This window comes from Gymnodraco acuticeps, unplaced genomic scaffold (assembly GCF_902827175.1).
Source record: "Gymnodraco acuticeps unplaced genomic scaffold, fGymAcu1.1, whole genome shotgun sequence".
NCBI lineage: Eukaryota > Metazoa > Chordata > Actinopteri > Perciformes > Bathydraconidae > Gymnodraco > Gymnodraco acuticeps.
The window spans coordinates 665311-679913 of NW_022992223.1; the positions used below are offsets into that span (position 1 = coordinate 665311).

The following is a 14603-nucleotide window of genomic DNA, read 5'->3' on the forward strand; positions in this document are numbered from 1 at the left end:
TCATCAAAATCACAGAAATAATATATAATTCAGTATACAGTATTTCATAAAAACGTCAGACTATTCTTATATTTTCTCAAATGCTGTGAGCTCTCTAAACCAATTGCATTGGAGATAGGAGAAATCTCAGGAATGGTAACTTTGTACCTATATTTTCAGATCCTTTCAGACAAACAAACGTATACACACTCAAACGTACATAAATGACACAGAGTCCAAACAGTTCACATTTAATGCCCTGGGCTTTATTGTCTTATTTTAGTGAGAGTTCTGTCACATTTTTTTTTGTTTTTCAGCCTCCAGGTGGGACAAGTAAACCTCAAGGATAAATCCTGCCATTGGACTGGGCATTCAGATTGTGACAAAGACGAGAAGCACTACTAAGTAATGCTGCCTTTGTGCCTAACTCTTCACAGAAGAGAGTACATTAAATTCCCCAAAGGAAGGCACCCAATACTTGTGGTTTTTGGCCTTGCAGCCGTCTGGAGATTATTTTTTCAAAGAAAATAAAGAAAAAGGGGAAGAGAGAGTGGAGAGAACTGCCGTTCTTCCCACCCCCTGCCCCTCATTAGCATTTTTTGTTATTAAAAAATGGAATGATGAAACACGTACAGCAATAACTGCCCATTCACCTCCCTTATCACCTATGCATGAACAAGTAACAAATTAACAAAAGAATGAAGTCTTTCAATTAACGGAAAGCTTACAATCAAGTTTACCACAAGAACAAAATAAAAATACAAAAATAACTGAATTTTTGTTTTACAAAAAAAATGTCTGTGATAAAACAAATATAAAAGGTTGCATGAAAATGAAGAACAACCCCTTTTAAAAAAACAAAAATACAAAAGCAGCATTAATATTTATCAAAACCATGAACGAAAACATCACAAAAAATAGTGCTTTAATCAGAAGCAGCAAAGGCTTCTGGGAAGAGACTTCATCCCTGTTTTGTTACTTGTGTTTGGGACGATGTTAATGGAAGCTCCAGGAAGAGGGGCGCCTCATCTTCCTCCTCCTCTTCCTCCTTCTCCTGGACTCCGGTCCGTATGTCACCATTTATTTTCACATGATCCACAGAGAGAAGCACAGGGACCAGAAATAAATGTGTGGGGGGGGGGGGGGGGGAACCTGCTTTGTGTTCACAATATACAAAATACCCAGGAGTCCGTAGCTACCTAACATTTACTACAGCACAGGAACCAACAAAGGTACAGTGTACAAATAAAAAACAGAACAAAGCAAAATAAAGAAACTGTAAACACAGCACAATAAATAGATAAAAGCAGCAGGCTCCGCACCATGCACATGATGATAAAACTCTTGTCTATACACGCCTCTCACTGCCACAGGTTACTTGGCTTTCTTTTTTTTCCCAAGTGCAAAACATCACAAATGGACAGTTCTGTATTCAAGTAATATATACAAGGGGGATATTACAAATATGTAGTTACTGTACAGATACTAATTTTGCCATATTCATAATTTACAAGTTGATCTTTTTACTTTTAACAAAAAAAAATAAAAGGTTGAAAAAGTATGCGAGATGAGGATCATTCTGTCAGTCTGCATCAGAGTCCTGCTGTCCCTTTGCATTCCCGATGCTACGATGCACAGCACCTAAAGAGGGGACCCCCCCCCGCTACTACGTCACCTCCATGGCCACTGTGTTGTCTGCTATACTGTTCAGTGCTGGCTTCTCCTCGTCGTGATTATCCCTGAGGACAGAGGAAGAGGGGCATTAACATCTCAGTCAGGGTTCATTCAGAATACCAACATATATTCATAGGTGGGAGCCAGAATGTGCAAAATAAGAAAACATAATATATTTATTTAGTCATTATATAGTTTATAGAAACAAAAGTTAATAGAGTAAAATGCCCAATAAATATATATTTTAAAAATAGTATACAATGTGCATTAAAAATATAAATACATTTCAAAAATATATATTTATTTAAATATAAGTTATAAAAGTTCATAAAGTTAAAATAAAATTAAGATATGTACATTAACACAAGTTAAAGTCAGTTGTCCAATAAAAGATGAAAATAATTATGTAAAACAATTATATATATTTATTGTACTGCAATATTTAATATGTACATTACAGTATAAACAACGGTAAAATAGTATTAATAAGATATTAGGAGAAGGTAGGTAGGCAGAGTTTAACGCTGATGTCCTTCTGTTTTCACTTTACTAACGAGGTATCTGTAACGGTCCTGTGTATCAGTCAGTGATCTCTAAAGGAACATTCATTTCTTCTTTCAAACGGATTTATGTGGATTCACATTTCTCTTTGGCAGACTCTGCGTCGGCTTATTTAGACTGAACCCAGGGATGCAGAGGCTTAACTCACTTATCCACACACAAACAATAAGTAATCCAACACTGCTACAACAAGAGGGACACACTTACAATAAAGTTATCTTCTGTTGCATATTTAAACACATTCCTGCTTTTTATGTATTTATATATTAATGGGTGTTTTTCTGTGGTGTCTGGAACTCTCGTCTGATCGCCCACTTAGTGCGGCAGCTTTGGTTCGGCTGATTATTACCGCTTGTGGCCGCACATCTGTTTATTCTGCATCAGTACGAAGTAATGCAAAACAAAGATATATCTTCTTTTGTCATTTATTCGAGAGTAATGTCACACTGGTGTTTGTTCACATAGATTCAAGACTTTAAGACTTTTTTTGAAATGTCTGAGCTATCCGGATCTGCATGGTGGTAATGCGTAAAGGGTTTGTCAAATAATAAAAAAATGCAGTTCAACAAATTCATATATTTTCCCGTAGTCTCCCAAGTATTTGAAAGACTATGAATGATATTTTATACCAATGATTGTGAGAAAATGCTACCTGTGTTCCCCTCACCTCGAGCCCAGCTCCATGGCCGCCGCCCCGGAGACTTTGGGCATGGTCAGGTTGGTGGAGGCCGACAGCTTTAAGGCAGAGGATGGCACGGGGCCGAGGGTCCGGGGGATGTGGCGCCCGCTCAGACAGATGTTGTTCCCGATGAGGACCTGAGTGGTGGCGGGGGTGGCGTTGGCGGCGCTGCATCCCAGAATCCCCAGCGCGGCTGCTGCGTGGGCGCCGGGGGTGGAGGTGGAGGTGAGGGAGGTGGGGACGGCCGGGGACGCCGAGTTGGAGGAGGGCTGCAGGAAGGCGGGGGCCATGGAGGGGGGGGTGCGGGGAGACTGGGTGGTCTGGTGGAGGGCGGCGGGGGGGCCGGAGAGATGCAAGCCCTTGAAAACACCTGCAGAGAGAGAAAATGATGGAAATGTAAATACAAAAATTCAAGATGAATCCAGAGCATGCTTCTATCACATCTTTGTCCTGCGGGACATAGACCAGGTAACATTTAGGGTCTCCTACCTGCCCCCGCCATGACCCCGTTGACCCCGCCCCCCAGAACCAGCTCCTCTTTGGACTTGAAGGTGAGCAGCTGGTTGGTGGTGATGAGCGCCGACGCAGCAAACTGAGCGCTGGCCTGGTCCAACGTCTTGGACACGAGAGCCTGGAGACCGGAGAGGCAACATGTGAGAGTGGGCCAACGTTTAACGCTCCGTTACAATGTATACAAACTGCAGAGTCAGCACCTCTGCTGCCAGACAGGAAGTAAGCCAATGGTATTAACAATGCTCGTGGGAATGAGGATGCGTCCCTTTTCCTTAGGAAGGCTGAACTGACCTGGGAAATATTTCCATATAGAGTGCTGCAGTGATGACGTATGTTTGTAGGATGCCAAAGCAGTGGGATTTGTTTTTTTGATTGGATTTTGGAATATCGCAGAAATTAACCTCTGTATATCAGGATAATCGCAACAAATTAAGAATACTTTAATGATATTTGAATCTTAAATGAAATCACCAGAAGGAACCAGCTAATATTTGGCTATAACTACATCAGAACTACATCAGTCTCATTACTTTATGTCACCACCGCTAAGCTAAAGGTGGCTAATGATCGGCATGATGACGTCGAGTAGTGTCATGAGGCGCGTTCACACCGCAGTACTTTTCCCACTTTAATTCATCAGAACTCTTTAGTTCTCATGAACTAAGTACAGATCGCGTTCACACCGGAATAAATCCCTGGGGGAGGATTAGGCAAATGAAGCCGCTGACGTCACTTCTTCTTCTTCTGCTTTGGGTTTACTGGCAGGCCGCAAACCACTTCACGGCGTATACTGCCGCCCAAAGTCCCCGGCCAGAAGTCCCCGGAGTTGGGGACTGGCTTCAGTAGAAGCTGCTGGGACTCCCAGCAGCTTCTACTGAAGCCTTCCGAGTAAATCGCCAGAACGCCGACACCTCCTCATCTCCACCGCTCCCATGTTTTAGTCTCTCTGCGTTTCTGCGCTGGGCTAATGCTAATAATGGAATGCGAGGATAATAAAATGGCGGCTTCACAAAACTTTTTGGGAGTTTTACGGGGCGTGGTTTGCAATGCGCCCAGCCAATCAGACATAGGAACCTTTTTCTCCCACGAAAGTACCTGCTCTCTAGCAGGGACGGAAAAGGGGGTAAAAAGGTTCTCATGAATTAATTTAGTTCCTGGGACTTTTTGGTGTGAACGCAAATATATCGTAGTTCTGGTGAACTATTGTGGGAAAAGTACTCCAGTGTGAACGCGGCTATTGAGTCACTTGATAACAAATGTTAATTGCACCAGTGAGGTGTTAACCGACATATTTTATGTTGTAAAACAACATTTCTTCAGCTCGTGTTAACAGCAGAACTTTTTTTCCGGGAGAAAGATCAAATCAAAAAGCCCATAAAGCACCATGGCAGTGCTAATATGCCGACTCATTTCCTGGTTTTAGGACTCATTCCTGCACCACTCTGTGGAGAAATCTATGCAAGCTCCTATTACCTTATTTTTGGCAATAAAAGCATGTAAGAAGTGCACAAAATGACAACCAGCTGACTAAAATAACACCCTCTTCCTCTCAGTAGTTTTACACCCATAACATTTGATATTGATCTGTTTAAAAGTTCAACTCAGGGGATGCAGAGGTGTGTTCCGGTGCTCCCAGGTGTGTGTGTGTGTGTGTGTGTGTGTGTGTGTGTCCTCACTGACCTGTGTGTTGTGTGTTGGGACTGCAGGGTTGTTGGCTTGCTGCTGTTGGCTCTGCTCCAGCTGCTGTTTCTGCATGAGGGCCAGCTGCTCCTGGTGCTGCTGGTACTGCTCCGCTGTGAACACTGAGCACAGGAGAGACAAACACACCGGTCACAACCACAACTCTGACATCTCTTACCGAGGGGTTCATTCAGTTTACTTTGCATTTAGCAGAGATTCATCCAGAGCAGTGTGCACAGAGAGCAGATATAACAGAAAGGGTTTGGATTTGTATGAATTGTGAACGGCAAACAAAGATTTGTATGCATGCAATATGTATGCCTCAATGTTCTGAGAAACTGACAGAAATGAATGTATGTGAAGGAATGCTTTCACAGAGAGAACACAACCACACAAGTGTCTGGAGATGTGGGCGTGATGCTCCAGGGTTCAAGGTAAACTAAATGATCACAAGCTTGAAAGTCCAGTTTGAGGCTTATCAAAACACACACAGCTTATCCTCCTGAGGCCACATTGTAACGCTTTTTTCTGAATTTGCATAGTGGTTCAAGCTACAGGTTCTTCTACCTGTGGGTTAAAACCGTGTGTTGCATTCAAAAACTGGTTGCGTCACAAAAAACATAACCAATGAAGTAAAACCATCTTTTGACAGAGTATTTTACTTAATCATAAATCTGTAAAGACAAAACACTTTAAATAAAGCTAAAAGTGCACATCTGTACAGACATTGTGCAAATATTATAACTTAAAACAACTGTCACCGGTGTTATTGATAAAAAAAAACGTATCTTGTAAAAAGTGTTGGTTTGGTACTGAAGTAGCATAGCATTCATCTTATCATTTGCAGCAATGTTCCTACTATGGCATGATCATATATTACTAGGGTTGGGAACCGAAACTCGGTTCCAGGTGAGAACCGTTAAGAAAATGCCGGGTACTCATACAAAATACACCATTTTGGTTCTGCTTAACGGTTCCTAAACGCGGTAGACCCTGTATTCCACCGGGTCCGTCTGCGCCGCGGTGACCCGGTGGAATACAAGGTAAGGGCGGACTGGCCATCTGTGTGTTCTGGAGAATCACAGAACGGCAGGCCGTCAGCAGGCCGTTGACAGCCGGCACAGCCCTTCATTTTTTTAAACGGCATCATGTAAGTTGCACTGACAGGCGACAGAGGTCCACAGTTGCCCCGCAGCGAGGCTCCCCCCGCCCTCCCATAGACAGTTCACGAGCTCAGTCACTTCATAACACCAAAGATGGATCATGGTAAACGCTCTAAAGTGAGGCTCCACTAAACTAAGAAAGAAAAAGACAAGGCACAGTGTAATGCCTGTTAATAGCTCGCCACAGGCATAGCTCAGTTAAAGTAAAGCACAGCTATTGTGCAATACATTTGTATTGCATGTATATTTTTTATTTGTAAAAATGTCAGTTAAAGCTTAAAAGAATAAAGATATTTTTGTTATCTAAACGTTTGACTTCTTTCTTTTACCATTTTGGAATCGACACGGGGAATCGATAAGAACCGGAATCGATAAGCAGAACCGGAATCGGAATCGATAAGAACCGGAATCGGAATCGATACATTTCAAACGATACCCATCCCTATATAGTACCCAATCGAAATCCGGACCTTACATGTCCAGTATAGAGATGTCCCGATCCGATCACGTGATCGGGGATCGGAGCCGATCACGTGATTTTTAAAAGATCGGAATCAGGAGAAAAAGATCGGGGATCGGGAATCCTTAAAACAATTATTTTATTTAATGTTACAAAACAAAAATGACCATGTTCACTTCTTAAAGTCATCCTGAGGCCTTAGTTTTGGTTTAAAATGACACAACATCATGTATGTGTTGCTTCTTTTGGGCTTGTTTTCAGACTTGGTTGCTTATTTCTCTCAAAGCAACAGAGTGGGCGCAGTGTCTAATAGTAGCAGTAAGCTAACGAGAGGCTACGTTCAGCTGGTGACTCGGGAGTCGGGACAGAGCAAATGTCAGGAGTTTGGAAGTATTATAAAATTGAAAGTGAAGGCAGTGTAACAGCCAGATGCAATGTTTGCAAGAAGGATGTTCCGCGTGGTGGAAAGAACAGAGCTACGTTCAACACGACCAATCTGATACGATTGTTTGTTTTTTCATTTCCCCCCCCGTTTTTTTCCCAAATTGAATTTATTGAAATCTCCCATATCAACGTAAGAGCTTGTGCCTCTTCGGGGGGTGCTAACACTTAACCATAAACGTTATCGTTTACTTTCTCCGTCTTTATATGTAGATATTACTTTTCTCCGTTAATCTCCGTCACGTTGTTTCCAAAGCAACAACAACTTCCTGTCAACAGCGCTAACTCTCCTTCAAAATAAAAGCATGTCCACAAATGGGAAGCAAAGACAAATTACACTTAAGACATATACAACTGCAACGAAAGTAACAAACACAATGCGATATCCTTTTCAATTTCAAAGAACACAAATTGGGTTACATTAACAAATAACTATAAAACAACAATACTGTAGAATAACAAAAATAAGTGGTACGCTGCTGATTACTATTGAATTGTGTTACTCCAGTAAGATGGTAATATAATACTTTGTTTATTCATGTTATGTTAAGCTGCTGTTGTTCATTGCATTAATACTAGACTAGTTAGTCTTAAGGTTATAATTCTGCACTAAGCCATATTTTTATTTTATTTTTTCGAAACGGGGAATCGATAAGAACCGGAATCGATACATTTCAAATGATACCCATCCCTATTGGCGACACACTTGACCTCACATCGACTATATACAGTATTGATTGTCCTTCCTCCTTATCTTCCAACCATTTGGAAGCTTGCATTTCCCCATAACGATGTTGTTTAACAACCGGCGTAAACGGACCTCTGCGCGCTATCAAGCAGTGAGCGTGCGATGTCCTGTTCAGATGACGTCAAATCGAACGGGATGCCATAAATAAACTACACAGAATCACACTACACACCTACGCCATGATTACATTCAGGCAGACTGTAGAATACAACCTCTTTGGACCATTTATATACTTATTGAAAACAAGCTACAAAATGTAATACCTTGGAAAATGCCGTTTAATACTTTTTAATAGCCTTAATTTTCGCTGAATTGATTCATCAACTTTTAATACTTTTTAAGACCCCCTGACAATGCATCAGAGAGGCCTTTACAGAGAATAACACCTACTCCAACTGAGGGGGGAAAGGAAGGATACATTCCCAAATCAGTGAGTTTAATCCAGAGATGAATGAAAAAGAAAGCAACACCCACTCATACCTCCATGCTGTGGGCTTAATCCTCAACAAATAATCAATGTCTTCAACCTCATTCCACTTTAATGACTGGAATAGCCCTCCATGCAGCAATATGCATTTCTTCTACAAATACAGGCATTGATCACTAACATGAAAAACTCAAATAAGGTCTCCTCTTTTCCCTGGAGACCTTTTGCAGACCGCCACGTATAACTAGTTTGAAGATGTTTTGTCAATAAATACAAACATGTATCAGATACACAATACTCATCAAGCAGTGACCACTTCATCAAAATGGAATATTTAAAGACACAATTGCGATTACAGTTGGCTTGAGTGCCATGACACTGTTCATTTTTACTCACTGTGTCTTATGGTTAAACCTGTTTAAACGTGTACACCGGACTGGCAAATCTGGATCGATCCAACTTTACCAACTACGCTGAAATCAAGGCTTATAGATGGTGTTTCACATATTCACCCAGTGCCCTATTCTGCAGCCACCAGCCCAGACTCAGGCCAACACCTCATGAATCTATTCATTAAATAACTTTTCTAATCGACTCCACCATGACATGGGAGCAGGAACTAATGTATTGTGATATGTAGCGGGGGATGAAAGAGAAACCTTGTGTAATTCACCAGCCGAGCAATCTACCTTAGACAAAGTGAAAAGCGGCAAGCATTCAGAGTTATGTTATTAGCTTATATCAGTGCTTCTTAAAGTGTGGTCCGCGGACCACTGGTGGTCCGTGAGCGCTCCCTAGTGGTCCGTGAGTATATTGGTAACATTTGAAATAAATAGGGATGCACGATATTGGGTTTTTGAAACTGATACCGATACCTTCCTGCTTCTCAAGACCGATAACAACAAAAATGTACGCAACTAATTATTTTAACGCGATTAACGCATGTGTATTTTTTTTTCCACGGCCGCCCCGTAGTTTCAGAGCGCATCGAGTTTAAAATACCATCTACAAGCTGATGCTGACAGCCCCGCTTGTGGCAGACCACACTTCCACGCTCACCGGCAGGCACCGACTGGCCATCTGGAGGACCGGGAGGGTGTGGCCCGAGCGAGCGAGAGAGAGACCTTACGTGCATTGTTGTTGTTAGCATCTGGTGCTAGCTAGCTGCGCTAACGGATATACGTAGCTGTTTAAATGAAAACAGAGGAGCGACATTTCGCCACAACTGCGCCGAGCACTTGACTTTATGCAGGAAGCCAGACAGTGGGACATTGTACGAAAAGTCAGCACACTCAGCAGGGATAGTGCGCAACATGATTGCAGCGTCCACGCAGCTCCCGTTCGAGCATATGCCTTGAGTTGCACATAGCTCCAACGCCCATACCACCGACAACATGTTTGTTTACTGTCCGGGCTTCACGAGTTAGGGAGCGCTGGATTTGTGAAAAACTCCCCTCTTCTTAAACCACGAATACCACAGTACTGGCAAAACGGGAGGAGCCGAATGAAAAACAAGCGCCCCTCATCCCAATCCACCCACACCGCAGTATTTTTTTCTTTTTTTTTACCCAAAAAATATATTGTATATTATCGGGGCTATTAATACTGGTATCGGGTTTATCAGGATGACGTCATAATTCCTAATATCGGACCGATAATTATCGGGGCGATAATTATCGTGCATCCCTAGAAATAAAAAAATACATTTAAGTTTTCCGCACTCTCGCGGGAATATCTCCGCAATGGAGCGCGCTAAAGTTTCACTTTCGATTGCATGATATAGCCCATCGCAACACCTTCATCACACTTGCTGCCACTTGTTTGTACCATTTTCAGGCGATTTGTAATCTGTTCTAGAAAAACGATGCGATTTTGGATATTTGTGGAGTTAGGTGGTCTGCGAGTGTTTTTTTATTGGTTAAGTGGTCCTTGATGTGAAAGAGTTTGAGAAACACTGGCTTATATAAATGTTGATAACAGAATGTCATTGCAAAAAGTAAGATCACATTGAAGAACAAGCTGAAAGATAACCTGGCAGCAGGTTTAAACTAGAAAAACTTAAGCATAAATAAATGAAAAATAAGTAACACTAAATTGTAGGGGTGTAACGGCTCACAAACATTTCGGTTCGGTACGTACCTCGGTTTTTAGGTCACGGTTCGGTACAGAAAAAATTATCACAAAACATAAAATATATATATTTTTAATTATTATTAAACTGTGAATAATGTATTCACTCAAATAAATACAAAATATAATAAAATAAACATTAAGGTGCAGCATTTCGATGAACTGAAATAATCTGTATTTGAACTTTACTGTACTAGTACTCACAAAACAAACTATTAGTTTTGGGTTTTTAATTATTATTAAACTGTGAATATTCACTCAAATAAATACAAAATATAATAAAATAAACATTAAAGATCAAATGCAAAGATTTTTTTATAATTGCCAGTAAAATCGAAATCATATAGCTACAACACTATCTAAGATATTGCAGTATTAAAATCGGAGATAATATGCGTCTGGCAATGCGTAATATTTATTTTGTTCAACCCCCAACACCAAGTCCAACGATTTATTTCTCAGCCATTAAATACGCTCGTCTCCGCAAGATGGCGCTGCGCGTGACGTCAGAGTGTACAAACATATTTCCACCTGGCTTATCGCTCACAGCTGCTTCCGCCGATAGTACAACGTAGTTTCGTTATCATGTCTGATTCTGAGTAGGGCTGCAACAAACGACTAATTTGATAATCGATTAATCTACCGATTAATGAAACGATTAATCGACTATTCGGACTATTACGTATGCCTTGCACAATTTCTCAAGCGCTCTTATTTAGCCATCAACTTTTAGATTTAGCTTGAGGTTGTTTTAGGCACGTGGAAACTAACAATGAAGACAATAAAGATGAATACTTGATTCAAAAATACATATATTATTAAATTAACTAAACACATTTTGAACAAAATTAACATTGCTTTTTATTTAAATTAAATAAATAATATTTCACATCAAAAGAAACAACAGTGTTTTAGCAAATCGTATGAAATAATCTGATGACAGAACTGTAAACAGAATAGCTGAAACTTTAACAAAATAAATAACTCAGTTACCTCTAATCATTAACCCATGTTTGTATCATGTAGTTAACTCCGTGTGTTGCTGCTAGCATACATAACACCTGACGTGGAAACGTTACTCGTGGATGGGGCTACAGAGCTGCTAGAAAGACAGTGGAACCCGGTGCATTCCTCCATCTGGATGTGGAGCACTTTTGATAAATGTTTAGACACATTGCTCGTGTTACCGCCGTTACATGCTAAACTCTTATTGCACTTTGGCAACGAGCATCGAGACGGGTAAAGTTTAACCACACCTCGGAGCGCGTTCTCTCCGCCATCTCCGCAGTGTGCTCCGCTGCATGTAGAAGCTGCGTGTGTGTAAACTGCCCCGCCCCCTCGCACACAGACGGGAGAGAGATCTCGTCTGATCGAAAATACACCATAGACGCATTTGTTTGTCTTTTTACATATTAGAAACGAGTTGGCGACACTAAGACTGCGATATCATGTTTTTGTAGCAATAATACATGACATATCTTTTTTAAATGTCTCCAGTAGCCTACCGATAAAAAGACCAATAACGTTGGAGTTTAACGGCGCGTAAAACACATGTGATGACGTCACCAACGAATCGACGACTGAATTAGTTGGCAACCAATTTGGTAATCGATTTTAATCGATTAAGTCGATTAGTTGTTGCACCCCTAATTCTGAGTCGGAGGCCACCCAAGATCTGGAGTATGTTGTCTACATCCAACCACTAAAGTACCACTAAACCACTAGAGTATTTTGACGGTCACTCGTTAGTTGTATTAACTGATTGTAGGTGATTATTTTTCCCAGGTCGCCGAGGGTGCTGGCGTTGTTTGTTCGCCGCTCCTCCGCCCCAAATATTGTTCTTTAGTCCAGATCAGAACCTCTCCTGTCTGGCTCTCTACTTTTGAAACGTCAGTCATCAGCAAAAATAGCAGCATCTCTATATCGAATCGACACAGATCTTTGTGTTGTCATCTCCTACCTGCTGGCTCTTTCCTGCTCACCGGTCCATAGCTAGCTAGCATTATCGGACCTAGCAGGCTGCTACCTAGATGCTCCTCGGCTCCCTGAAGTCTGCTGAGCTAACATTTCTGTCTCCACCCCAACTCCATCCTAACTCCGCGGCTCGTGTGGGTCTTCCCATCCCGCTGCGATCAGCCGGCTTCCCCGCTGACATCGTCTCTCCCTGCCGCCTACAGCCGGTGGCTATCAAGCTAGCTAACCAGCTAGTAGGCTCAGGCTGGTCACTTGGCTCCCACTCTGCACCAGGCTGTCAGCCCCTCCTACGATTCTACTCTGGAAACCCCTGGAATTATTCTCCTGATATGCTGTGGATTATAATTCTCATTTTATCTGGACTCACACCGCTCCTTCTTCCACGGTCATCCGGCTTATGTTTATGTTATAAAGCCGTGGAGGGCGGGAGTTTATAAACCAAAGAGTAACTGCCCTTACGGGACGCTGTAATAAGTAAAGCGAACTACCCGCAAGGACACCTGGCCTCCTATTGGTTGAGGGATTTTGACAGGATTGTTGCACAAAAGTTTCGAGCGCGCACAGAATAAATCTGAGAGCAGAAATGTCACGAGCGCACAGAAACAGCCTGAGTGCGAGGAGAAGGTTTTAAGCTGGAACACAGGAAATCTGTAAGCAGCAATATATCTGAGTGCAAGCGTACAGTTTGAGCAGAAGCAGATCTAAGTGCAAGCAGGCACTGTTTGAGTGCGAGGACAGGGTTTGAGGGAAATACATACATAAAGTATGCTCTCAAATTTAAATACCACGCTCTTGAATAAAGATAGGGAATAACCCCCATACTGGCACACAGTCATCTATCACTCTCACCAGAATGCCCAGGTCACACGTAACACAAACACTTGCAGGTCGCGCGCAGCGGAGCTGTTTTATGTAGAAGCGAAGCAATTATTTTCTTTTAATCTAAAAAGCGAACTATTCAGTCAGACAGCAATTTATTGTAAAAGTAAAGCATTTACATTTTCAAGCACTTTATCTCAATTTCAAGCACCATTCCCAAAATTTAAGCACTTTCCCAACCTTGAAAACACCACGTCAAATTTCAAGCATTTTCAAGGATTTCAAGCACCCGTACGAACCCTGATAATTGTATGTTCTAAAATGGAACTACTACTAGTAAATTAAATGTTAAACAACTTTTAAGATGTAAAATGCCAGAACAGCGCACAGCATGGCAGAGAAAACATGTGACTCACCGTTGATGGGGGGGGGTGGGGGTCCGGGGCGGGTCCGGGAGTTGGTTCCTCCCGACAGAGTCCGGGTTAGTGCTGACACCGTGCGGCTAAAATCCCTAAATCCTCTGCGAGACAAGTCTCCTCCACCCGAGGGGTGATGGGATAGCGTCCGTGGTCTGAAGTGCCTCCAGCGGCTGGATTTAATGTTCAAAATAATCTGGCTGAGGTCCATAGGGGCTGGCGATGATGGCGATGAAGAGGCGGGGGGGTGGGAGGAGCTGGTGGGGTGCGAGGTATTGGTTTCTGAGGTACTGCCGTTGGAGTTGCGGAGTGGAGAGCGTGGAAGTGGAGAGGAGAGCGGCTCGGGCTCCGGGTCGGAGTCCAAACTCTGACAGACGGCGTCTAGTTCTGTGTGCGCTCGGTCCAACAAGACCCTGAAACAGAAACAAACGTGCACATCAGAGAGCTGTTCAACAGGGATCTGAGGTCAGATGGAAGGGGAAACATCCTGCAGTCATTAGCAGGTCATTACAGCGCCAACATCCTTTACTTATTTTGAGGGATTGCACAAGAGTGGATATTCCTTGCATACCATTCATGTAATTACAATGTGCCTTTGGCTAGTACTGAATACAGCTGGGTATTGCATAAAACGGAAGGTTTACAGATACGCGGATATCATAATTAAACTCCAGAAATTCCGCTTGCGGGTTGTTATGAGAGCAAAAGTCATATTGTTGAAGAAATTGTAATAGTGACAATTTTGGATTTCATGCCAACAGGTTACACTGCTTTTGTGCATAAACAAAGATACAAGATCACATATTTTCCACACGCACAACATGCTATTGCTAATCTCATGAGTCAGTGAAACAGATCCCCCCTAACATCACCTGGACCACTCCTCCAGTCAGTGTTTAATTCACTCGTGTGTGTAATTACTCAGGAGATAGGAGACAG

At 42.2% G+C, this 14603-nt stretch overlaps 1 protein-coding gene across 3 annotated transcripts in view; it reads right to left on the minus strand.

The window, feature by feature from the left end:
* Positions 1–223: 223 nt before the first annotated feature.
* LOC117539773 (enhancer of polycomb homolog 1-like) overlaps positions 224–14603 on the minus strand; it is a 39278-nt gene continuing 24898 nt past the window's right edge. For 2 of the 3 annotated variants that reach the window (XM_034206075.1, XM_034206073.1), the window contains 5 exons: positions 13665–14077; positions 5087–5208; positions 3383–3524; positions 2882–3263; positions 224–1718 (listed from right to left, as the gene is read on the minus strand). In XM_034206075.1, coding sequence (XP_034061966.1) covers positions 1646–1718; positions 2882–3263; positions 3383–3524; positions 5087–5208; positions 13665–14077 — 1132 coding nt within the window. In that variant the 3' untranslated portion in view covers positions 224–1645. Of the gene's footprint in view, positions 1719–2866; positions 3264–3382; positions 3525–5086; positions 5209–13664; positions 14078–14603 lie in introns of all 3 variants that reach the window. The other variant, XM_034206074.1, reaches the window with a different exon arrangement.